The 26,018-nt window shown below is 40.7% G+C and overlaps 1 protein-coding gene across 1 annotated transcript in view; it reads right to left on the bottom strand.

Annotated features, from left to right (window-relative positions):
* Positions 1–419: 419 nt before the first annotated feature.
* The window catches only part of SCUBE2 (signal peptide, CUB domain and EGF like domain containing 2), a gene marked incomplete at its 3' end in the record, with an annotated part of 40,985 nt that continues 15,386 nt past the window's right edge, over positions 420–26,018 (bottom strand). Inside the window, exons 9-22 of the mRNA XM_082000741.1 lie at positions 25,297–25,419; positions 23,360–23,476; positions 20,825–20,947; positions 20,204–20,320; positions 19,524–19,610; positions 18,722–18,826; positions 17,318–17,473; positions 16,752–16,955; positions 6,954–7,121; positions 4,640–4,801; positions 3,258–3,455; positions 2,524–2,676; positions 1,341–1,420; positions 420–572 (exon numbers count right to left, since the gene is read on the bottom strand). Coding sequence (XP_081856867.1) covers positions 420–572; positions 1,341–1,420; positions 2,524–2,676; positions 3,258–3,455; positions 4,640–4,801; positions 6,954–7,121; positions 16,752–16,955; positions 17,318–17,473; positions 18,722–18,826; positions 19,524–19,610; positions 20,204–20,320; positions 20,825–20,947; positions 23,360–23,476; positions 25,297–25,419 — 1,946 coding nt within the window. The remainder of the gene's footprint in view (positions 573–1,340; positions 1,421–2,523; positions 2,677–3,257; positions 3,456–4,639; positions 4,802–6,953; positions 7,122–16,751; positions 16,956–17,317; positions 17,474–18,721; positions 18,827–19,523; positions 19,611–20,203; positions 20,321–20,824; positions 20,948–23,359; positions 23,477–25,296; positions 25,420–26,018) is intronic.

The raw sequence follows: 26,018 nt of genomic DNA on the forward strand, positions 1-26,018 counted from the left end.
CAAACATGAACACAGCTTTTTTGAGGTAACATGCATTAATGGCAGCCGAGAGTTCACCCCAAACCACACTACTTAGCCTGTCTGTCCTCATTAGTTTTTAGAGTTACTGATAAGTAACAGGGCAGAGCTCTACAAACTTCTGCTTGGCACCAATCAGTTACAGAAATAACTGGCAGTCTCTAATTCAGAGACCCATGAAGTATCCTTGGTACCCAAAAGGTATTATCTGGAAAGGAATCAAAATTCTGTTCACCAAAATATTTATATTAGCTGAGAAAGCCAAACTCTGCCAAGAATGGAGTTGGCAAACTTCCCTAGAGTTTCTCTGCCAGTGTGTAAAACACAGAAAGCAGCCCCACCTACCACAACCCCTCTGTGCATGTCCAGGGCTGGTTAGTTTTTTTTAAGTACAGTGCCAACTATTTGTAAGGCCTCAAAAATCTGGAAACTTTAGAGCGCAGCAGCCGAATGAAGGATCTTGGGAACATCTCTCTTGACTCTTGGGCTGTGTACTTGAAGTAGTTCTGTGGATGTGCCAACACATCAAACAATGCTTTTATCAGTTTCTTGTCCTAGAAAAAAGAAAACAGATTTTACAGTAATTCCACTGAGGAGTTAGGGTCAGTATTACCAAAGCTTAATGACCATAAAAGATTATGAGCATTTTACTTTTCAAGTACTAATGTTTCAGGGGCTCAGAAACTAGTGGAGCAAGGCTGGCATTCAGGCCCCAGGGAAGTCACTGGAGTTTCACATTTATTATTAGTGGCACCAGGATTTCTCCCCTCCTCATACTTCCAAGAAGAGCAAATGTGTAAAAAAAAGGAAACAAAACAAAAACAACCACCACACCGGATCTGATATCCAGCAAAAGAAAGGTTTACTCAGGATGACACACACTCAACTTGCCCATGCAACTGTCCCCTAACCAAGGTCAGAGAAGTGACATCGACAAAGAGATTTTTTTTTGCCCAGGGAGGAAATGCCCTTGCTAATTTACAGGCTACAAGTAGCAGCGCCAAGTGCTTCTCCAAGAGATTAAACCCCATGTTCCTCAGTTTGCTCCACTGATTCCTTCTAGCACAATCTATGAGAGGCTCAAGGGGCTATCATCACCATAGATTTCCCTAGTAGGTCTGATCCACCTTTGATCCCCTGGACAAGGTGTGTCATATCCATTGCTCTGCACAATCAGGATGTACTGACTCACCCCACTTCCCTGAAGCAGCATGCGTCTAGTGCACCAAGGAGCAGATCTGATGCAAGCAGGAGGCAACCTCACTGGCACAAAAGAGTGTTACTTTCAATCAAAACCAACATATTTAGTGGAAGGAATATACCTTAAGTATTTCTTGATGATTTTCAGATGCGTAAAGTCTACCATCCCGAACAATGTCTTCTATTAGTTCTTGGTAATCCTCTATAGGAAATGCACAAGAGAGTCATTTGCAGGTTCACTTCACTCACATACTCAATACCTCCCTTGGTTACACATGTAATGGTCACACATTCTACTCCCAAAATAACCAGTGATACCTGGTTCTCATATCAACAGTCAGAAAATATTCCAAATGTTCTGTAAAGAAACTACAAATACTGTTTACTATGAAAACAGTGTACTCTGCTGAGCTGCTCAACATCAATCTGTCAAAAGCAAAAGCAATCGTAATGCACCTAGGATCGTAGTGCCTATTGTAACCGAGTAGCCTGCTTCAACCCAACTGCACCACAGAAACTTCTCTGTAAATACCCACAACTTGTTATTGACTTCTTTCTACAGTAAGAAGGGGGAAAGAAGAAAAAAAAAAAAAGAGGTAAGAGGAAGCTTTCTTAAAAGGCAAACTCCCCCAGTCAATCAAAACTTGAAATGCTTCAAAAGGAGAGGTTTCCCCTGAAAAATTAATTATCTGCTGTTAATGAAACTCTGCAGACCACAGTGAGGATGACTCCTTCACAATTAATCCAGCATGAACAGAAATGGGCCACACGATTTTCACATCACTTATGCTGAAGTGCAAAACTTTCACTCCTGGTGACACTGACAAGGATAGGGTGAGACTCTTGCCCCTCAAGCTTCTTTTCAGTACAGGTATTTTGCTATCTGGTACTAGATTACAGATGGTAGCAGCAACACGGTAAGTCAGAAGCACTTGTGCTCTGCCCAGTTCCTAACGGGGTACTCTGATGCCACCTGAAGCAACCCAGAACTTGGAAGGCACAAAAGTGCATAAAACCCAGATTCTGGCTATGAGCTCTGCATTTTGCAGGTCGGAGCCCAGAATCCCAGCTCTTGGTTTAGGTCTGTGGAAGATAGGAAATATGGTGGCACTTAAGATTGCAGTACAATGTAAAATCCCTTAAACTAGCTTCAAATTAAAACAGCCACTGGAAGTAGTCTCATAGTGACACTGCTGAGAGTGCTGGGTTACCCTGCTGCTTAGCAGGGTCAAGGATCCCACAAGGAGTTCTGCACTTCTGCAGCTGCACTAGTCTACATAGACTCAGCTGCTCACATCCGCTTACCGTCATACGTTACATAAGGAACTTGGAATCCTTTGGCACTGTTGCCTTCATTTGACTTGAACTGGATCCACAACTTCTTAGACCTAGAAGTGAAAGCTATAGGGCGTTCGTAGGTTTGACAGGTTTCATATGTGGTCACTGAGTTAGAAGAAGCTTTCAAAGAAAACACACAATAGGCAGTTATCTGACAATGCTTCATACTAATGAACAATTAGAAAATAGGTTACAATACTGTGACAAGAAATGCTTTCTGGTATTAAGAAAACTCCTCAAAACATGGCAGGCCATCAGTGAGTGACTTCTTGGTCAAGGAATATTTTCCCTTTTCCTAAAACACAGTCTACTGTTTGAAGGATGTGTCTATACTAGAAACCGCAGCTGTTTATTCACACATCAGGCACCTGTAGGTACCAGCAAACATCTCTTCTTTCCTCACCCAGGCTAGAATTGCTTAGCATAATTCATGCTTAGTTAGCTTGAACCATCTACCCCTTCTTAACAATATTTCTGTAAGAGTTCACCAACACATCATAGCCTTGCACCCTTGTTTCATCTGAACCTATGGAGCAGCATTACCAAACAGGACTTCTCAATTTGCTACTTAAAGAAATTTCTACTCTTAAGTAGAGGACAGCCAGGCTACATTTAGTTTATGTAAACAGCAATGCACATGTGAAACTTGTGTGGCACACTGAGATAGATACCACACACCTCAGTAGATATTTCAGACTTACAGCTTTTTCGCATCACCAGGTAATCTCCACACTCATCCTCTATAGGTAGAAATATTTCTGGAACCACAATCAGAATACGGCGCTTTGGTGGTGGGTTAATATTCCAAGTACACTCAGTGTTTGCAGGGTAGTCGCCAGGATAGTTTGGTGATTCAATATATCCAGTGTAATCTCCCAGTTCACCTCCACACTGCCTATCTGAAAAAGCAATACAGGATGCAGGACTAGGCAAAGTGAGGTCATCCTACAGCTCTCTCTACAGTCACCATCAGAATCAGTACATGGGTGACAGACACAAACTTTTCTGTTTGCATCTGATGCAGGTACAGTTCTCTTTGCCAGCTTCACTTCAAACTGCTGCCTACTTCTGCCTTTGTGTTTTAATCAGTTGAGACAGAACAATACAGACTAGTCCCCCTTAACACAGCAGTTGCTATCAACCAAGCCACAGCCAAGCAGCAAGGCAGCTGTAAGAGGACATAAAAATGGTCAAGCAAAGATGCTCCTCTTGCTTCTACCGGACAGAATGTTTTTATACAAGTATCAGCTGAAGTCTAACCGGAGTCTGCAGGGCTCTGCTCAGGCACCACGCCTGCAGCAGCACAAACTAGGGAGCATGGCAGGCCTTCTCTCTGCACAGATCAGCATGCTGGAGTAAGAGAGGGTGAACCGCAGTGCAGGAGCCTGTTGCTCCCCAACTCTGTGTGGCTACAAAGGTCTGGGCACTACAGCATCGTAACAGTGATGTGAGGGTGTAACATGCCCAGGGAACAGATTCTTTAAGAGGCATGCAGTTCCCAGAAACATATTTCTATGTATGCTTGTGTATATATGTCTGTGTGTAGATAAGTGTCTCCAGAGGTTCTTCTGAGGAGTCGCCTCTCTGCCCTCTATTTTTCCTCTTTAATTTACCCTCAGCTTCTCACACTACAGCTACCATAATCTAGAACAGTGGGTCTCTTTGTAATTGCCTCTACCAAATGTTGTTATTAAGAAGAAATGGCTACTAGAGCTATTAAGTTTTGTGAGCCAACTTCTTTCCCTTCTATTAAAAGGAATGGAAGTCAGGGTGCCAAGAACACGAACTCTGTCTGTGATATTATGGGAGAAAAGATTTAACAGCAAGGCACAGAGTGACCCAACACCAAGTGGCAAGACACAGTCATCACTTACCTTAACAACAATGGTGGAACCAGTCTGCAGAAATGGTCTCTCATAGACATCAGTAAGCCATGTGGGATGAGATGCAGGCTGGCAGCAAAAGAGGAGTAACACCACTGCCTTCTCTCCAAGCTGCATTTTGCCCTTAGGGCCACCCTGAATATTAATGGACCAGTCTTTTCATTTGTAACAGATCAACAAAACCATCTTGCTGTACTTACTTTTACACTGTGTTATATTTGTTGATCCATCAAAATCAGTAGTGGTGTTTCCAGGGCATGAAATGCAGTAATTTTGTCCAAACTCAGGCTGGTATGTCCCAACTGTGCAGCGAATACACCGATGAGTTGTGGTATTGTAAAAATGGCCAGGAGAACACTGAACTGGAGAGTAATTAAATATGCATCATGGTTAAAAAAGTGGCAGTAGCACATCAGCACAGCAGAATGTGACTTTATGCATTTTTATAGGACTTACAATTTCCCAAACTGAAATGCCATATTCATAAACTACAAGGGTAGTTTTTGTAGAGGTAATTGAACAGATTTTAGTTTATCAAGTCATTTTGTGCAAGCTCAAAAACCCCAAATGCAACGCAATAGAGCAGTTTTGTGTGGAAGCAGCAATAAAAGATATGGGAGAGTGAGTATAACCACCATGATTTTGTAAATAGGACACGGAGCAGAACAGTGTGTTACCAAAACGCCTAGCCACTGGCATTCGGCATGGAAGATGAACTGTATGTGGAAATACTATCTAAACCTTTCTTTCTTGCCAGCTTATGCCAAGCAGCATGTGCACTGCTGCTGCATCCTAGTATGCCCCTGTGACCACCTCACCACAAGCAGAGGTGAAAGACTCTGGCCCTCTACAAGTGGCACGCTTCATCAGTATTAGTGCTTAAACTGGCATATCGCGGCCTTCTGTCATGATCACACACTGTCTTGCAACAACAGGCTATGACTCAGGGTACAGCCACCTCCACCAGATCTGCTGCTACTTTATTCCATCACGTCACACAAATCATCAGCTTATCTCATTTGGCAAGTTTACCTCTCAGCTCAACATCAAAACAATTTACTACCTTGCTTTCAGTTGTAGTTTTCTGTGCTGCACAGTCCCTTTTTTCTATTCCTTTTAAGCTCTGCTTACTCCCAAATAACGCTAGTCTTGTTGAGCTTTGTAAGCTAGCTCAGCCTGGAGTCCTTCCCTATGTGCTCCACTCCCAATCCAAATGCTTCAGATACAAGTTCCAAATAGTTCTTGCATCTGTGATTGCATGTCTCATGTGGCCTCTTCCACATGCAAATCCCTGAGCTCTTCATTCCAGTTAATACAAAAAACTCCTTTAATCTCCACTCTAATTTGAAAACTGAACCCCATTTATAGACTTGTTTTTGTTTATGTTAAAGAAAACTGAAATCAGTTCCTCTTATCTCGATCCAATGTTTTTAATGTATGTTTTTAGGGCTTTAACTTTGAAAAATTAAGTATGAAACAACAGCATTTGCAGATTCAGTGATTCTTTACTGAAGAAATCTATTAGCTATCACGTTATTACTGGTAATATCAATTCTTCAACCATACCGCAAAATTCTTCTATTATGTTGCAATTCTCAATAGTAAACATATCTTAACTGACACTAGAGAGATCTCTTAATCCAAACCACTACCAAATGTTTGCATCAGGACCTTATTTCTATCCTTTATTTCTACTCCACAGCAGTAGATTTTCTATTAACACTTTTTCTTCAAGTGATCTTGATATAAAGTGATGTTCTTTTACTCATGCTTTAAGACATTGAGCAAACCATTATACTGATTAACATTTCATCTCTCTCCGTGGACACATACTTTTATCAGTATTTTCAAAGACAATTTCATAGCCATCTTTCAGCTTTTTACATTTCAGATAACTAAGATGCTAACAAAATTCCTTCATTTTTGAAGATATGATCCCCACCTGATTTTCACTCCTGTGACTAAATCCTTGGGAGCTGACTGCATGTCAGCTCCACTGTGAGCAAGTTTAGAGGGCTGTCTGAGGTACTGCAGGTTAAGTTGAATGCTAGCTTTTAAGGTATATCCCAAGGCATCCAGGCCAGTTTCTCATTATGAACATGAGGAAACCATTTTCTTTCTTATCCTCCAGTACTGCAATTCCCTCCTTCACATTTTCATGTTGCTGCTGTGCTCAAACCCAAAATGTCAGTAAGGCATACTGGTCTTGGTGTTTTTTCTTGAGACTTTTCTCCCTGCTGTTCCTTTATATGACTTTTCACAGAACAATGACTTCACTGACCAACTTCCACATATCTCTCAACCCTTTCTCAACTCCTGTATAAAAATCAGTTATAAAAGAATTGAGGCTTTATTGAGTTTCCTTGCAGCCAAGCCAGGCCAGCCAACTATGAGACCTCTGAAAAGAGAGATCCTTGAAAGCAGAATGACCCTTCTTTGAATGCTCCACTTGTAGCAGCAGAACTTACTTTTGCCTCAGAGCAATGCAGTTCATCAAATAAATCTTGACCTTACCTTTGGTCTCACAGTCCTGAAACAAGGATGCACTGCTATGTCTTGTTGTTAGACCTCCTCCACAGGGAAAGCAGGATACCCTCCCAGCTTCAGGCTGGTATGTTCCAAGGGGACATGGCAGACAGGGTTTGAAGCCATCAGGAGAATATTCACCTGGTGAGCACTGATCTAGAAGAGTAAGAACACAATTGCTTTAACCAGTACATTATAGGTGAAGGTATGTTAATGAGCCTGCATAGGACCTGAAACCCCACAATGAAACTGCTCCCTCTTTACTTGGGAGGTGGGAGCCAGGGCTTCAGAACTGAATCCTAATGACAGATAAAACTTAATACATGCAATGTACCCTGTAAAACAGAAACAGACACTGATAACCTCTGGTGCTGGTGAGCTCTTCTGTGAGCTAGAACAGATTTCACGCTTTGTTGCAAGGCTACACTGGACACTAGGCCTGTCCAGTACTCCCTGTTGACCTGCACAGTGCAATTATGCAGTGCTTATGTCCTCATTCTAGCTGAAGAACTCTTGGACTCCTCCCAAATGAAATAATTTAGTACTGAACCTAAGATACCAAAAATGTACTTCCAGATTTCTAGGAGTATTTTAATCTTCATATTATTGAATCTTCATACTTCATAACCATTGGTGTCACTGAATTGTGTGAAAACCTCAAGCACAACAAGTAATTGTGCAAATTCATTAAACTAAACATTATGCATGCCTCAAAGACATTTAAAGCAGAAATATTCTTGCCATTCCTCTGATACTGGAACTTGGACAATTATCATCTGGGAATGCTGTGTTCTGCACGGTGCACAGATAGCACATACTCAACCTAACTGATTTTACTTAAAACACATACCTCAATATTATCTAACAAGCCCAGCAATATTTGTGGGTATCTTTGAAAAATTCTATTTTTCCAACTTTTCACAAAAGAACTGGCTTCAGTGCCAGTATTTAATAATTACCCTGCTCTGGAAAGGCACAAAATACTGTTGCAGTTGTTCAGCTGCGCTGAAAAATTCTGTCCTTTTAAAGACCTGTTACGATAATAAACTGTTAGTTTTAGTTTATAGCTCAAATAAATCACCCAGTGAATAGCTGTTTTGTTAGGAAGTTAAATTGGCCTTGGCTTCATTTCAGGCTATATGACTAACAACAAGCAGGGCATTAACTACCGGTCATGATCAATGATGAAGAATTTTGTTTATGGCTGATGCACTGAGCAGAATAGTGAGTGTTCCTCCTTAGCTTAAAAATAAAATGCAGCAGGTTAAGCAATGCTCTGTAGCTTATCAATGAAAGCTACTGAGGAAGCTGTAGCTCTTGGTTCTAACTTCTTCCACCACACATCACTTCTGCTCTCATAAGGACACACATTCATTTGCTTCCCAACTTTTCAAGCCTTTCTTCATTTTATAAACATTCCTACAGAACACTCATCTCTGTACTCTTTGTGCAACTCAACAAACATGAATGAATTAAGGCTTTCATTGCAGCACTCCTAATAAGGTAAGGAAAGAGCACTATTTACAATTCGTGTCAAGGAAAGACAATCACAGTTACTAAAGGTGATTTTGAGAAGTGGCTACTGACTTCAGGAACCCAGAAGCAATAGGAGGACTGGTGCAAATCTCCTTCCCTCAAAAAACTCTATGGCTCTACGAGAAAACGATGTTCTGAGTGGCCTCACTAGAGGCGACCTACCCTCTGCTGTCTCCTCATAACCTGTCTTTTTCCCTTCATTTTTATCACACATCAAGTTTGGGGTGGTTTGGTTTTTTTGCATTGGGGGTATGGGTGTGTTGCATTGGGGGTATGGGTGTGTCTGTTTTGTGGTTGTTTTGAACAGAATGCTACTTTACATTGACACATGTAAAACCATACAAATTCAACCTTAAAACTGTACTTCAAGTTTCCTGAACTTGCTCAGAGCCCAGCATAACAGTAGGCTGGCTAAAAGAGCTCAAAGGAAACCTGCCCCAGGCAGGAACCAAACCCACCACTTGGAAATGTTATATCTGAGAACTTATCCCATAAGAGCTCCCTTGACAACTTTATCATCTGCACCTTACTTGCCTTGAAACTGCATGTTGTAAAATTGTAGAGCTCCTTGTGGAATAAAACTGAGTTAATTTAAATCTTCCAGGTTTATTTAGGAAAGTGCCTAATTTTTGAAAACTTGCATTGAGGAAGTAAACTTAAAAAGATCTCCCTCAGACATCACTGAGATCCTCAACATGGGGCATTCTTAGATGCATTGCACAACTGAATTTTCAGAGCAAGAGAAAGATGGAGTAGAAGCATCAGGTGGTCTGTTTCTGTGCTTTCCCTCCACATTGAGACACACTGTGACCTCCAGCTAATTTTTGGTTTCCAGCATTCTGAGGACTGGGGCAAGAGTCACACGTTATTTGTCCTTTTTCATCCTGTTAAGGTTTTTTAGGGCATAAAACACAACTTTCTCATTCCCCATCACAGTACGTTCCCACACTTTGGCTATCAATGAGAAAAAATACCAGGTTGCTAACATTTTGTGTTTGTGGGTTCAAAGCCAAGTTAAGTGGTCAGCAGCTAGACTGCTAGGTAAAATGCAAGGTGATTTAGTGGGCATGGTGGTGTTGGGTTGATGGTTGGACTTGATGATCTTAAGGTCTTTTCCAACCTTAATGATTCTGTGATTCTGTGTGATACGAAGACTATGTTTACACAACTATTAGAGCCGATCACCTGTCAGGACTTCCACAATTTGGTAATTTCTGTGTACTGAAAGCAAGCTGACATTTTATTTCAGCTTTGCTCAGTGTTAATCTGAGGTCCATTAAGCTGCACCAGCTATACTCCAACTGCTTCAGACCTCATTTCCCTCCTGTCTTCCACTTGCACTGGCTGCCCCAGGGATGCGCTGTGGCAGGTCAGCAGGATGGTAGGCTATGCCTGTGACAGTGCCAACAGAAGAAACACAGGGCTGGGACAGTGAAAGGCAGGAACGGTGTAAAATCAACCGGGACCAAACCAAGATTTTTCCATTTGATCTGAACCAATCGATTCAAGTATTTAATTTTGATTTTCCTAAAAGGTGGCAATAGAAAACTCTAAAAAAAAAAATCCAACTAGCTACCACCACTGTAACAGGGTGTACAAAACCAGATGAAAAGAGCTGTCTACAGTGTGGAGGTTACAGCTGTGAACTAGCTTGGAGAGAGAAAAGGATCAAGGGGGAGGACAAAGGACAGGCTGACCCAACATGGACAGAAAGCCATGTAACGACTACCCAGATCTTTCAGTAAGAACTACTGCTTCAAAATACAAATATCTGTTTGGGCAACGGCAGCTTGCTGGAGACAAACCAGGCTGACAGAGGAGTCCAGCTGGATGAGCAATGGGCTTGTTCTGTGTGCCCATGGAGTTTGGGTTCACAGGACACCGCCACCGTAGTAAGAAGGGGCTGGCCACTGTCTGCTCAGAAATCCCTTCACATCATTATCACGTCCCCAGCGTGTGGAGTGGCCTTCTAAGACAGAGCAGGCGAGGGGAACAGCAGTTGCTTTTACAAAGGCAGTCACTCATTTATGAAGCAGTATATGTGGTGTTGCCTCCTGGAACTGGAGAGAGTAGGCCTAGACGGATAGGCCTATGGGGGTACTCCACACATATTCATATCTGATGTTACTATATGCAATAATAAGCCTTATTCTCTAGGGTGTTAAGCACCCATGCTCAACTTTAAATCGGTCAGACTTGAAAAAAGCAAGCAACTCTGAATTAAGTTTATAAAGTAGGTAAAATACAGACACTAGGAAAATTAATTTTTAAATATTGCACTGCCTAGAAAAAATGCATAACCCTATCTTTCCCCCACTATGACTTCTGAGATGCACCAAACACTTCAAACCTTAATAGATCCTATGTGTGTATGAGAAAAGAGGTTAATATATCCAACTAAAGATTAAGCTATATACAGTCTAACAAATACTCATTATTCAATGCAAACATTAAAACTACTCCAAGTGATGTCCAAGCTTTAATGCCTCAAGCTCTTAAATATATCAGTTTCTTCACATAACTACATCAAACCAAGCTTTTCAAAGTTGTACAGAGACCAGACAATTTGATCCACAAACACATTCCCTGTAAACTTCTCCCAGTTCCTCCCCATCTTCCACCTAGAGATGTCCCAAACACAGGCCACTCATCTAACCTGCAGGAGTAATGATAAAAACCTGTTTAGAAGCTCACAGCACTCACTAGGGCCCAATGTAGCACAACAGACAGACCTGGTGTTACGTTCAATTATAGTAACATTAATTATAGGGACATTGTGTCAACACAGAAATCACCCCACGGAAATTCATAGGACTGTGCATAGAATTAGGATGATACAAATGAACCCTCAAAGAAACCCCAACCAAGAAACATCTCGAAGTTCAAACTTCTCCTGTCTTTTGTTTAAATGAAACTAAAAAAGTTGATGAGCTTCATGTCACAAAACTAGAAACTGCATGGTCCCTCCTGACACATGGGAAATACCCAGTCGAAACAAGATCTGAAGATTTGCAAATAATGACATTAAATCAGAATTCCACTGGCTGGCTTTGCTCTTTTTTCAGAAACCTGATTGTTTTTCTCCAAACGAACAAAAGAACCAATTGCCTCTAGTAGACTCCATTTCTGAAGCCACTGTCTTTGTTTATCTTCAATGCCCATTAAAAACCCAGTCTTGAATCTCATGCAGCTGTTTTAGAGAAAAAAAAAAAATATGTGAAAGCTTTTCTGATGCAAAAACAAGAAGAAAAGAAGGGGGTGTGGGGGAAGAGAGGGGCCCACAGGGAACCAGGATTAACAGTCACAAAGACTTTTAAAGGCTCTTCCCCTCTTTTCAACACATTAGCCTTTGAGCATTTGCTCCTATAGACAAACGCTGTAGAATCTCAGTGGCTGGGAAGGTGAACCTCATAAAGAAGGTCATGATCCACCAATTCACCATTTTCTTAAGAATGATGCCTTGACTTTATAAGGAAAATCACCAACAACTGATGCAAATCAATTCTGAAGTGGCATCCTTTAAGTTATTGTATTTTAGCAGTTCACACATTTAGGTCACATGAGATGGTTACACATCCTAAGGATTTATGTCTTAAATCTATGAATGTCAGAGCAAACAGGTTAGCAGAAAAATAGTACTCTTTCTCCCACCTGATAATTCATTTCTTCTTGTCAGATTTGTATAAAATTGTAAAAAAAACCCCACAACATAGAGCGCTCAGTTGTGTAACACAACTACTAATTGTAACAACTGCAGGCAGCATTTCACTTCTCTTTTTAAATCTCTCCCTTGTACTTTTATAATGCCACTATCATTCCACATCTAAACTTTGAGATGTGGTTCATCATTTTCTATAAAATGTTAATATTTTATTTGCATCCTCTAAACTAAGGGAACAAAACTGCTGAATGCTGAGCAATGAAATGCATCAACACCTCCCACACAAGATAAAGCTGCTCAGCATTTACAGCAGAGCAGTGACTATATCACTGCTGCTCATGCTTGCTGTTCTCTGAAGTGACAGCTCTTTGGATGAATCCACTTGCGACTACTGCGCAGCAAGAGCATGCTCACGTGTCCTTTCACGCAGCAATTTCAGGGAATGCTACTTTTCATTGCCTCCTTCCATCTCTTAAAGTATTCGTCTATCCAACACAAAAAATACCATGTGTAATAGGCAAGGTGTACTTTCAAGTCTATGGGATGTGATCAAGGTATGACGGAGTTTTAAGCAATGGAAAAAGAAGCTAAATTGCTTGTCATTTCTTCCTCAGTGGAAAGTCCCTGAGCACAAAAGGGTCTCAACAAATATCAACAACTTCTCTTTATGGAGAAGGGAATTGGTAGGGAATTGCTAGTATTTAAGCAGTTGGTCTTTGACTGTTAAATCTGTCTAAAGCCTAGCTCATACTGCAGAACAAATACTTGTTCTGCAGTAGCCAGGTTAGTGATGAAACTGCATTCTCCCCAAGACAAATCTTCTCTTCTCGAAGAAACAGGTAGCATTTCCAGCATCCTCAGATGGTTCATCCAGTCTTAAAGCACTGTCATTCAAATATACATGGTTTTTACTGTAAGATTTACTGCAGTGTGGAAAGATCACACTCCTGCCATGAGAATCTAGTTCTCCACAAAGGTTAATGACAGTTCCATTTTGCTATATGCGTTTCCTGTGATATACATTAGTAGAGACCTATTGCTGGTTGCTCCTTGGAAGCCATTCACAGGACTTCATGGAATTAATCCATGTGTACTCACAGTCTGTATCCTGGGCTGCATCAAGAGAAGTGTGGCCAGCAGGTCAAGGTAGGGGATTCTGCCCCTCTATTCTGCTCTGGTGAGACCCCACCTGCAGTACTGCATCCGGCTCTGGAGCCCGCAGCACAGGAAAGACATGGACCTGTTGGAGCGGGTCCAGAGGATGGTCACCAAAATGATCAGAGGGCTGGAACACCTCTCCTGTGAGGACAGGCTGAGAGAGTTGGGGTTGTTCAGCCTGGAGGAGAGAAGACTCCAGGGAGGCCTTCCAGTACTTAAAGGGAGCATCTAAGAAAGATGGGGACAAACTTTTTAGGAGGGCCTGTTGTGATAGGACACAGGGTAATGGTTTTAAACTAAAAGACAACAGATTTTGAATAAATATAAGGAAGAAATTTTTCACAATGAGGGTGGTGAAACACTGGCACAGGTTGCCCATCCCTGGAAACATTCCAGGTCAGGTTGGACGGGGCTCTGAGCAACGTGCTCTAGTTGAAGATGTCCCTGCTCACTGCAGGGGGGGGTTGGGCTAGATGACCTTTAAAGGTCCCTTCCAACCCAAAAATTCTGTGATTCTAAACAACGTGAGCCAATGCTAAATATGCTTACTCGCTGATACAGAGCTCGCACATAACAACATAGAAAAAATGCAACACTTGAACCTCTAAAGCATCAGAAAATCCCAAACAGAACTGTATGTTAAACAGCAAACTTGAAGTAAAATACATCACTCCTTGGAATCAGCTGTGAATTCCCTTTTACCATCAACAGCTGTTTTAAGAACAGCAGACATACACATGCAACCATTCAGCATATTAAGAATGATTAAATAGCTTGGAAATCACATCTAATCTGTTCCTGGTGTCTTCCTGGAGCTTTTATTCTGTACTATGCCCCACTGCGGACGGTAGAAGCTAAGACAGGAAAGTCAGGAAAAGTACTACCTCACCAAAAATGTGAAACCAAATGAAGTTTAGCTTACTGCTGCAGTTGCAGGCCAGTTACTCAAGTCAAAAGCTGTCAGAGCAGGAGCTGGACTTTCCCTCTTATGCTGCTCAGATACACCTAATGTTGCAGACAGTGCTGTGCCAGGAGAAGCCTACCACAGGAAGACAATCAATACAACACTGCCTGAATCAATAAAATTGTATCTAACCTAGCCATACTCCAAGTATTTTGTTTTAAAAAAATGTATTTGAAAACAATGAACTGAAACCTTCACTTCACTCTGTATCACAGAAGACTTGTAATTCCCTAAACTTACTTTCTTCCCTCACTGCTTCCTGCTCCTCTGACAAGACTGAGCAAAATCCCTTTGCCAAAGTTCTTGGCCTGTCCAGAGACCACATCTACCACCTGCACTGAATCCATCTGCTGACCTGGTACGTCTTGCTATTGAGTCACTTTCTCCCCAGAATCATTAGCATGTCTAGATAAGCAGGGCCCCAATCCTGTCCAGAAGTTCTCAGCAGCTCTGCAGAACAATTGGATCAAAACAAAGCACTGACTCTCCCCCACACATCCCTGAGCTAGCTTCTTCCTCTTCTTCCACACCATTCCCACTCCATTCTCTTCTCCTCAGTCTATTTCTTAGCTCCTTCTGACTGGCAGTCAAAGCAAGCAGCGGCCGCAGCTCAGTGCTGCCTTTGCCATACACTCCGGGACAATCAGCTTTTTCTAAGGAAATGAGGCGTATGTAACAACACTGCCTCTGTGTGCACTTTTATGTCCCCTCAGCAACTAGTGAACTTTCTGTCCAACTTCCAGGAACTTGACAAAGGATGCAGAGAGGTTTCAAAGATACTAAGCTTCCGTATGTTTAATATAAATAAGTGGGGAACATGCAAGCAGAGGAGCGAGACCTTCTTAGCATCCATGTAAGTAAAAGGCTGTGATGCAAGTTCTATCTCCTGTTTGATCACAGCAAATCTGTGGAAGCATGTGGTTTGAATACTTCAGCTGAAGAAAGGAAGATTCAGTTAGTGATTGCACCTTTTTAGGCACGAGCAAATCAAACCATAAGGCATGAGACCCACAGGGAATCCTATCTTACTGGTTCCACTGCTCCCTGTAGTACCTGTTAAGATATCCAGAGCAAACTGTGGCACCAATTCAGCAACAGAAGAGGCTTGACTTCTACAAGTTGTTCTTCAAAACATTTTTCTTCATATGCTCAGTGTCTCTGTTTTAGCCATGGACAGGCTGTTTATGCTTACCATACCAAAGACTTTCCAAAAGTCTCCTTTCTCTCTGAACTAGCACAGAAATGCCATGTAAGCTTCTCATTTGTAATGAGAAATTAAACTGGTTCCACAGCTACCTAAAAAAAAAAAATATTTTTTTTTTGTTGTTGTTCCAATTCCTAGTTGTAACTCACGTTGCCTTCTCTACCTGCAGTATTTTTAGCTTGCTCATTTTTCCAGATGAAATCACAAATGTCTTGAAAGTATACTGTGCTCTGTACAGTGGACTGAGACAGAGTTTTTCAAAGCCTTCCTCCAGCATCCAACACGACAGCCTGAAAACATCCATGTAAATTCATCTTGGTGAACATTCCAAATTTTTTCAAACTTATTACACTGTTAAAAAAAGAAAACGTACAGCTTTTTCCAACAGAATTCCTGAGTAATTCCCTAGTCTGCTTGCTTGCACAGATGTTTTAAACACCACCAATTCTACGAATTCAAGTTTTTCCAGAGTTAGCAAAACTAGATTAGAAAATGCATTTTGAGGCTGAAAGGGTTGCTGCTGGAAGACGTACTAATTCAATCTGACAAGCATTTAAAAGGCTTGCTGATTCACAAAAGCACCTACATGCTGCCTACCCTATGCAGCTTGAATTAGCCGTTGTGGTTGTTAGGCCCCTATTAAGGTAACATCTGACCCCTGTCCTTAACTTTTGTGCTTTGGAAGTATTTATTATGGGCTGCATTATGGTGTTGCCCTCCAGTGCCATGATAATTGAAGATTTTTCTCAGTACTGGCCTATAAAACTCCCTATTCCCCATGAATTTATAACTCTGCCATGAAGATTCTCCGGGACTCAGAGATTAACCAGCAAAGGGAATGTGACTCTATCAAATTCTGCCCAGCATTTTCTTTGGAACAAGGGAGAGATGAAATGTTCACAAGTTCAGAAACACAGTGTTACACTGGATATTAAATGTAGTCTTAAAAATAACACTGGTGATGTCGAGGTCACTGGTGCCTGATGTTACTCCCATGTTTTCTACCTTTGAGGTTACTGTAGGCTGTGCATCGACTATAACAAAGTGCAATGCACTGAGCCCTTATTCTACTCTATAACACAGCAACTGCCAACAATAAATACAGAGGGGCACATCTCAGTAGCCCAAGTAGTAACCTCTACTTCTTCACACGCAGCCTTCCTCTCTCCTGGACAAGCATCCCACAAGCCCCTCAAGTTCACTAGACCCGAGTGAAACAGTAAAACACATGTAATGGTTTGTTCCTAATTTACATTTGCTTACCACATCTGTTACCCACGTGCATCTGTCCTGCACCACAAGACTGCTGCGGCTCTGATAGCTTGAGAGACTTTCTGGCCACTTCGTGGTCCATGCCAGAGACACGAACGCGGAACTGGTCCCTGCTGACTGTCTTCCGCAAGGTTCGAATGGTTTTACGGAACCTCTTTTCAGTCTTTTTCCGAGCACAGCGCACATCACATGTATCTGGAAAGTATCAAGGGTGAAAGCTGCTATAAGTGACCATGCTCGAAATTCCACCCAATGCAAAAGACCAACCAGTCAAATCACTGAGAAAGCAACTTCTATGAACAAGTCTGAAATCCTTAAGGACAGCACCACCAGGCTAGAAGAAAAATAATCAGACCACCAGACTTTAATCTATGGGCAGCTCTTTGATCTTTGAAACTATCCCCATACCTGACTTTTTGAAGCAGTAAAATTCATTTTCAAAACAGGAGATACTTTTTATTATCATTTTACATACAGATAGAAGCGAAAAATACAGAAATTACGGAGCAAAACAGCAAGAAGCTTCAAACCGCACCTTGGATTATTTTCCAACCAACCTGTCACCTCCTTTCGGCTTGTTTCAAGCTCAAAGTCCGCAGTGATAAAAATTGCTCTAGTCGCTGTCAGTCTACTGAGGGCTCCATGAACTTTCTTGCCAGAGCTGCATGTTAGGTTTACATAGTGGAAGCTCTCCATTACTGAATTATGTCTCTCTGTATGAACAAAATTAAAGGAAGCACAAGCTTGGCCAGCTATGTTATTGAACATTCACTAGTGCTCAGTGCATATGTTGTCATGAAGAGTTAAAGGGAAGCAAATTATTAACTCCACAACCCAGTAAACAAACAGTTTGGCCAGTTTCTCAACTGGTGCACCCTCGTGTAGAATCATGACTCCAGTGCACCTACACATGTACTGTCAGGCTGAGACTCTGGCATTACACTGGGTCCGAGGCACGGTTCACTGGTAGGATGCAAGCTTGGCTGCAGTGCTCAGCCCGCTTCCCCTGGGTTTTGCTAGCAGGTTCTAATGAATTGCCTTTGCACTATGCAAAGAATCTTAAAACCATGACACTGCCTGCACCAGGCAGGCTACTTGAGAGAAAAAATTTTGCACTCTTACGAAGCATGTGAAAAGTGTGTTAGCTTATAATGGTGTTTAAATTAAGTAGTGGCTGCATACACAGGACATTTGGAGACCATTTTCAAGGTTTCAATGAGGTGATAAGATTTACTTAAAGAAAACACCTGGAATAAGCTTTGGTTCTGGAGTATGTAACACTTCACTGAGCATCTAGTGTAGTTTTTCACTGTTATTCTTCTAAGGACAAACTGATATGCTGATTCATCATATTGTTTAGTGACTTCTTTCCCCAACTCTTTTTTTTTTTTTTTTTTTTTTGAAATGTACTCCTCCTCATTTTCTGCTGACTTTGTAAATTCCCAGGCTATACTTTCTGCCTTGGAACAGATGGAAGAGCTGACCTCAGTGTCCATCTGGGGCTGCTGAAGTACAGTAAAAGGAAGACAAGAGAAAAGAGGAATAATCCTTCGGTAATAGAGTCAGCATAAAAGGCCAGGAGGTTCTTCACTGAGGCATCAGACAGTAAGGAAGAGGTGAGAAAGGAAAGAACTGAAAGAAGGGATAGAGAAAGGAAAGGAAGATATCAAAAGAATGAAAAGTATGGTTGATTTTAAGGAGAATTTATTAGCAGTGGTACAAACAAAAAAGGAGAAGGGCTTTCCTAGCAAGATTGTAAGATTGTCACAGGGAAGTCCTGTGATCTGAAATAAATATTACAAGAATCATGGCTGGGAAGGAGTGTGATTCCCGAGGGCAGTGAAGAGCAGCAAGTTTGCAGTCCTCTGTGCTTTGCTTATGGTGTATGTCGTATCAGGAAAACACTTAATAACCCCTAAGCTATGGCTCTAACCTGCTTACCTGCATTTTTATATTCATACCTGGTATCATCTGTTCCAGACCTTCTTGAAACATCTCAGTCTTTTTCAAACTACATTTTCCTTCATTTAATTTAAAGGTTACACTTATCTTGATGGCTGAAGTATCTTCAGGAAGAAACAATGACATGTTATTTTTAAAAAGTAATAGAAAATTTAGATAACCCTAATGTTACATCATAACAATGACATCAAAAATATGCTGATCTAAAGTGAAAAAGCAGTCATGACAGAAAGCCTAAAGAGATGCCAGCTTCCTCCTGCTGTAAAGCTGGTTCACAACTGGAACAAAGTATGATAATTGTATTAAATTTAAAAAAAAAAAAAAATCAAGTCGAGATCTGCTATTGGGTAAATAAAATAAAGGGTAGCTGAAATTGAAGGAGATTCTCCAAACCAGTTCAGAAAGTAGTTTATGTCTATATGAAATAGCACCTCTTATTTGTTTAGCTTTAAATGCTTTCTAAACTTTATTGTCCAACAGCTCAACCTAAACTTAGTGTATCCTGCCAACACTGTCCAGTTTGAATGACTAAAAAGAGGCATGGAACTCCTGGCCTAGCTGTTTATTTCACTACTGATCTTTTTCTCTTTCCTTATTTTTAAGTCCTTGTTTGAGTGATGCTGTTGAAGCAGTACAAGGGAACTTCCTGCTGTAATCATGAACTGCAATCACGAAGAAGATGGAGAAAACATAGAAGTATAATGGAGATGGAAAATAGAAAGTCAACAGAAACACCCTCATTTCACAGTTATCTATTAAAAGAAATTAGTCAAATCATGCAACAGTAAATCCAGTGATTACCCAGCCAGCTGGATGCATTTGTATTTTGTTGTTTTTTCTTAAGCTGAGATGACCTGCCACAGGTGAGGCTGTAGGCATCTTGTATTCCTAACAGATAGACCATACAGACAGACAGTAAAGACACAGGCACTGTGCACAGACTGAAGAGTCCTATAGTACAAAAGACATTTTTAATTTGTTGAATGGCATCATCATCTTCACCTTTTTCAACAATGTTGTTCATAAAATACCCCACATTAGAGCTTGTCTATTTAAAGGGTTCAGGAAGAAAAGCAGCATCTGTCTCATCATCACCAGCCGAGTCTGCATGCTGTGTCCTGTGGGGTGGAGGGGCTGTGCGAGCAAAATCTCAGACCCCACGCAGGGCTGGAATGCCTTCACCCCATTCAGCAGCGGCTCTCAGGGCCAATTAAGGAATGGCCCAGGGAGCACGGAGAATTCTGCCCTGTCCTCTCCAGCTTCAAAAAGACAGTTGTCATGAGAGGGGAATCTGAGCGTAGAGTAGTTATAAAAGACAAGGAAAGGGGGGCTTTCTTGGGACACTGGCAGGGATCTAGCCCTTTCTCTGTAGTGAAAGAGGAAAGGTCCCTGTTGATTATCTACTTCTTAGGGTTAGGAGGTTTGCTACTCTTAACACTCTCTACAGCATCATATGCTTGTTTTTATTGTTTTTGACTTACCAGAAAATACCTGGACATCCGAAGAGCAGCTTAAGAAGCATCTATCGCTCCCACCACTCTTAATGCAGTGCAGCAATACTTTGGGTGACATATTATCAGGCAAGGGACCCTTTATCTCTAAATAGGATAAAACAAATACTCACGAGAGAAGTAAAACACCTATATACACTCTACTAACAAATCAGCATACAGCTGCTTTTGTAGCTGGTACCCGAGAGCACCTATGCAATTAGTATGCTGTTGAGACAGAAAACCAAAGCAAAGTAAAATCACTGGAGGACCACACAACATAAGTAATTTCCTTTCAGGTAAAGCCATCATCAGGAAACCTTCTCATGCAGGGAAACAAAAGGAAATAGAAGAATGAGCTAGATAAAAGCACAGGAAAGAAAGCATCAAAACCCCTCAAAGTATCTCCTGTTTTGCAGGGGGGTGGGGGTGTTTGCTTGCTTTTGCCAGTTTTACCATCAGTACTATCATGCCTGACTAAAAAGTAAAGTGGAATACCAGGAACGATGACTAGTACCACTTAACTAGAGGGATCACGACTTTCGGATTTGACTATAACATCATGGTCATCAGACACATCAGGAGTAGAAATGTATTTACTAGGCACCTTACCAACACAATCCTTTTTATTCCAGTGTAATTTGAAGTTAGAATGACACAGGCATTCATAGTCTCCCAGTGTGTTCACACACAGCTGTTGGCAACCACCATTGTTGATGCTACATTCATTAATATCTATGGAAGAAAGGTAAAAGTACTTTTTAAAAGTTACTCTTGCCAAAGTTTTGTATCCTAACTCCACTAGGTAAATGTACACGAACACTGCTTAGCAGGGTTTGGAAAAGATTTTAGGAATGCTATCTGGATACCCACCTTGCAATAAGTTTCATTTTCATGGAAATCCTTTGATAAATGTCAAAATTGATCAAATGTTGTCAAAGTGGAGATGTTAGGTATGTCCTTAAACCACATAATTAAAAAAAAAAAGCCTCAGCAACATGGCAACAAATTAACTCAAAGAAAAGGAGACGAAATCAAGCCTGCATTGCACTGTGTCTGGTTAATTAATATTTCTATTTTGGAATAAATACAGGTGACATGGTCAAGATTCAGTCCTCCAAAGTGCTCAGATACAACTGCTGTGGAACACTATTTGACTCCATGTGGGCAAACAACACCACTGTATCACCATTGTCCCTTGTGGCCAATTATCCAATTTTGAGGCCTTGCCCCACCCAATAAATGCCAACAGAGAAACCACTGACAATACAACATACTGCCTTTGGTGCAAACTTGCTTGCTGGTGCAGAATATGCCATTCACCAGTGGTGTATCCCAGGGGTCAACACTATCCTCTTCACTAAACCTGCATGATGGGACAAGAGTTCACCCTCAGCAAGTTCACAGATGATACAAAATTGGGAGGAGCAGCTGATACATCAGATGGTTGTGCCACTATTCAGAGGGACCTTGAGCGGCTGGAGAAATGGGCCGACAGGAATCTCATGAAATTCAACAAAGGGAAATGCAAAAGTTCTGCGTCTCTGCTTCTCAGATCCACACCGATGACTGCTTCGCTTATCTCCAGCAGCTTTACAGCAATTATACATAAACCTAGAAAGCAGCCATCAAGAAAGCTACTGGAAGTCCCAGTGAGTCCCACGAAGTTTGTGCAACTAAGGGTACCCACTTCTACATAGACTTTTCTCAATGGTAATACAAGTTCTTGCCACTGCTCTCCCCCAACCATTTGTTCCCCTCTCTAGATAGGTAAAAATTTGGCAGAAAATGCTGTGAAAAAGATTACAAAACTGGGCTGGTTTCAGGGGAAAAGCATGCTACTAACAGAACTGATACTGCAGGGGTAGGAATCAGCAGCAGAGGAATAATGGAGAAAGAAGGGAACACTTTATATTGGTACTCGTGCCTAAGGTACCACAAAATCGGCGCAAATCTTTGGTTTTCATTGACCTTTTGTTAGGATGCTGCATGCAATGACAGCCTATTATCTCCAGCACTTAGTGACTTCTTCCATATAGGTCAGAAGGTGTATACACAGTATCCCTACCAGCTTTGACACAGCCTGTGAATGCCAGTAAATGAAGGACTTACTATGGTACAAGGATTAACATCTTCTGCACAGGCATATGATAGGAAGGGGACATTTAGCAGCCAACAGAAAAATTACAGTTCCTTTCCCTCATTGGTGGCCAAAAGAAATGGAAATAATGCAGAGGAATTAATGACAGGAGACTTCTTTTGGCAACGAGAACACATGTTACTCGCCATTAAGTCAGGTTGCCCTGTTCATGAGGATAAAACACAGCGATGCTATAGCCCTGTAAAATCTTTGCAGACTTTCTAGAGGCAGAAGCTAGAACAGATCAGGCACACAGGGATCTCTGAATTGTTATCTCCAAGTTCAAGTGTGCTCATTCTGCCTCAGAAATAAATAGGTCTTACTCAGAATTAAGTAAGTATATGGAGTCAGTAAGGTCCTGCCTACAGCTTATATAAAACATGTTTAATTCCTTTTAGTGTCTAATTATTAATGTTTCCTGATGTTAATTCTGGGAATGTGTCACAGAAATATTCACACTTGACACACCTTGGGCTTCTGTGAACATCTTTCTCTTTCTTTGAACTTTTCTTGTAGGAAAGAAGTACAAGATTTAAGAGTATTAATCTTGGCCAATGTAAATTAGTGGTACTATATCGGCTAAATTCCAATCTACATCACATGAAGATCTATCATACTCACAAAGGCAACCTGCAAAACTGTAATTTTCTAAGTCATCCAGAGCTTCCTATTCTACTGACTTTTCATGGAAGTCAATGAGACTTTTGCATGTGAAAAAAAATCTATCAAATTATGGCTTTCATACCTAGGTGCAAGAAGCATCAGTTTGTTCTAACAGTCATAGGTGCTTTCTGGGTGCAGAGTGGGAAGGGAAAATCATTTGAGCAAAGACAGAAATGAGCAGGATTAGTTTCTACTTTTGCTGTGTCTCCTTATCGTGGAAAAGAGTAAAATTTACTCTATATGCCTATTGCATATACATAGGCTTGTGTCTTGCACAGACACTAGTCAGACCTGTGGCAACAGCACCCTATCAGCATGGCCTGTAGTGTCTTTTTAGAACTCACCTCCACAATGTGTGAAGCCATAGAGAGCATATCCTTTGTTACAAGTACACTCAAAGGTGCCTGGATGATTGATGCACGTGTGGTCGCACATCCGTTCAAAAGAGCATTCATCAATGTCTGCAAGTTTTAAAAGGATACATCAACATCTTTCAGCCTGACAAGGGAGCACTGATGAGCTAACAAAGTTGGACACAGCTATGTGCAGATTTATGTAAACTAAGCAAATTCTTTTAAAGCAAATAATGTAACATAACAGAATGACAACTTTTAAAAGAACAATTAGTTTGCCAAACAAACTTTTTCCTGGCAAACCTCAACACTGCTGCTACGTTTTTAACAATTACGTTTAAAGTAAATTATTTCTCTTCTACGGGAGAAAAAAATGCTGACAAAACTCTTATTTCTTTAAGAAAAGTCTACATGAGGTCTGCAGAAATAGATTTACAAAAGAAAGTACTGACTTTGTTTTTTCCCCATAAATGAAAGCAAAGACAACTCTATATGAATATGTCATGCCTGATTTAAATCTGCTAAAAATCGGTGTTCTCTGAGATATACCTTAAGACAGATGACTGGAGTAATTTGGTCAATTTTTCCACGGATCCATTATACTGTATATTTAGACTTCAATGTCTGTCTCTAAAAGCTGCTGAGATACCTGTTTTCTCCAGTGAAGGTTTTCCTTGGCATTACAATAAGTTTGCACACATCTTCTTTGTAAAGTACAGTTAGTATAATAGCCTAACCATAATCCCAGTGAATTGAATGGGACCACTTCCTGAGACTCTGAATGTTTATTATAAGCAAAAAGCACCGAAAACTTCTGTGCTAGTACATTATGCATGCCATGTAAGAACATTGCAAGACACGAAAAAGGTTCACTTAACATCACCGACACATTATGCCGTTCTTTTTTCTAAGGCTTTGGCACACTTCAAGATACCACTTTTGAAACAATCTAAGGAAAGTAACAGAAGTGACAGGGACAAAAGGGAGATGGAAGTCTTTAAAATACATTCAGAAACAAATTGCATTAAAAAAAACAACCTATCTTGAAAATCTTACATTTTTATGTTCAGTTTGTTCCATATAAATACTTGTCCTCCTTTGATTTAGAAAGGATAAGAATGCACCAAGAAGCCAGGTGAAAATTATTTTCTGTTGGTCAGTTCAGCTTTCTAAAATTCATCATTAAAGTCAGCTGGTTGTCTAGGCAATGGAATTATTCACCTTCCCAGCTGGCTGATTGGCTTTACATTGTTTCATACTGTAGCTTTTCCAAAACCACAGACCATTTTGATGTTTATATTTTAATGTATTTAAGCAGCTTAAACAGAATTGCTAACTCTATACTTACAAGCCATCATATAGAAAAGCAAATATGCTTTCTAGGTCTCATAGGAGAAATCCATGTCATCCTACACATCAAATGCTTCTATGATGTTTTAGGGAAAGAATTGCTTTAGGGAATAGTGATTCCACTCTGTCTACAGGCCTAGAATTTCACAGATCATATGTGGTATCTCTTTTTCTTTAAATAATGAACTCATGGCATCTAAATGTCCCATTAAGAAAAATAATTTCACTGCAATGGTGAACTAGTCAGTAAGATAGACAGAGAGATACCGTCTATTTTTCCCTGTAAATTATTTTAAGATCATTAATAGAAGGGGGGGAAGCATTATCTTCATAAAGAGCTTTTTAATATGATGCTATCCCTGTCACTTCCAGAAAATAGTTCACTGTTCCATTAAATATACCTCCTACAACAGTATCATGCCAACTTTATTAACTCAACAGCTGTTTCAGAAAGAACAAAACAAAACTAAACTAAGACAGAAGTATGGACTCTGGAGTCCATTATCACTTCATCATTGCAGTAGATGTCCAAGCTGTGCTGATTTGTTCTACTTCTATTGCCTCTCCAGTGCACATACCTTGACAAGACTTCTCATCTGTTAATAATTTAAATCCTTTTCTGCAGCTGCAATCAAAACTGCCAACAGTGTTTTTACAGAAATGATCGCAGCCTCCATTATTGGACTGGCATTCATCAATATCTGTAACAAAAAAAGTGTTTCAGCAAATATACACAGTACATTCAACAAACTTCCACTGCCAGATCCAGAAAACAGTCATGTCCAATTGGCTGGAGAAGCCCCGAAACAAAAACTACAAATTTTAAGGAAGATCAGATCCAGCTTTTAAAAATGATCTGGCCCATTCAGCCCCATGACAATGCTATTTGCTTTCATTTAACATATTGCTGTCAGTTACATTTGGGTACATGCATTCACAAAAGACCATTTTCCTAAGTTTTGCTTGGAAACACTTTGACTTAGACGCTTTCTAACAGGTTTTAGCTTTTTAAACATTCTCTCCGTTTCCTCTTCCTAAGCCCTGCAAAAATCTCAGACAGAGGAGACTTCCTGGACTACCTTGTCCTTTTCATGCCAACATTAGAATGAGTTCTTTTTCTAACGTTAGTCGACTCAGGCATGGGAATTCCATCATTTTTACCTAGCAGAACAATCTCAACTTAATGTATGTTTCCAGTAACATACATTACTGGAAAACATATTCTAATGTACGACCTAAATGTCCCTTTGCTCCTTTCCACTACTCTAATTATCATTAGAGCTGCTTGGACCAGCATACA

This window comes from Phaethon aethereus (genome assembly GCF_964289735.1).
Source record: "Phaethon aethereus genome assembly, chromosome: 5".
NCBI lineage: Eukaryota > Metazoa > Chordata > Aves > Phaethontiformes > Phaethontidae > Phaethon > Phaethon aethereus.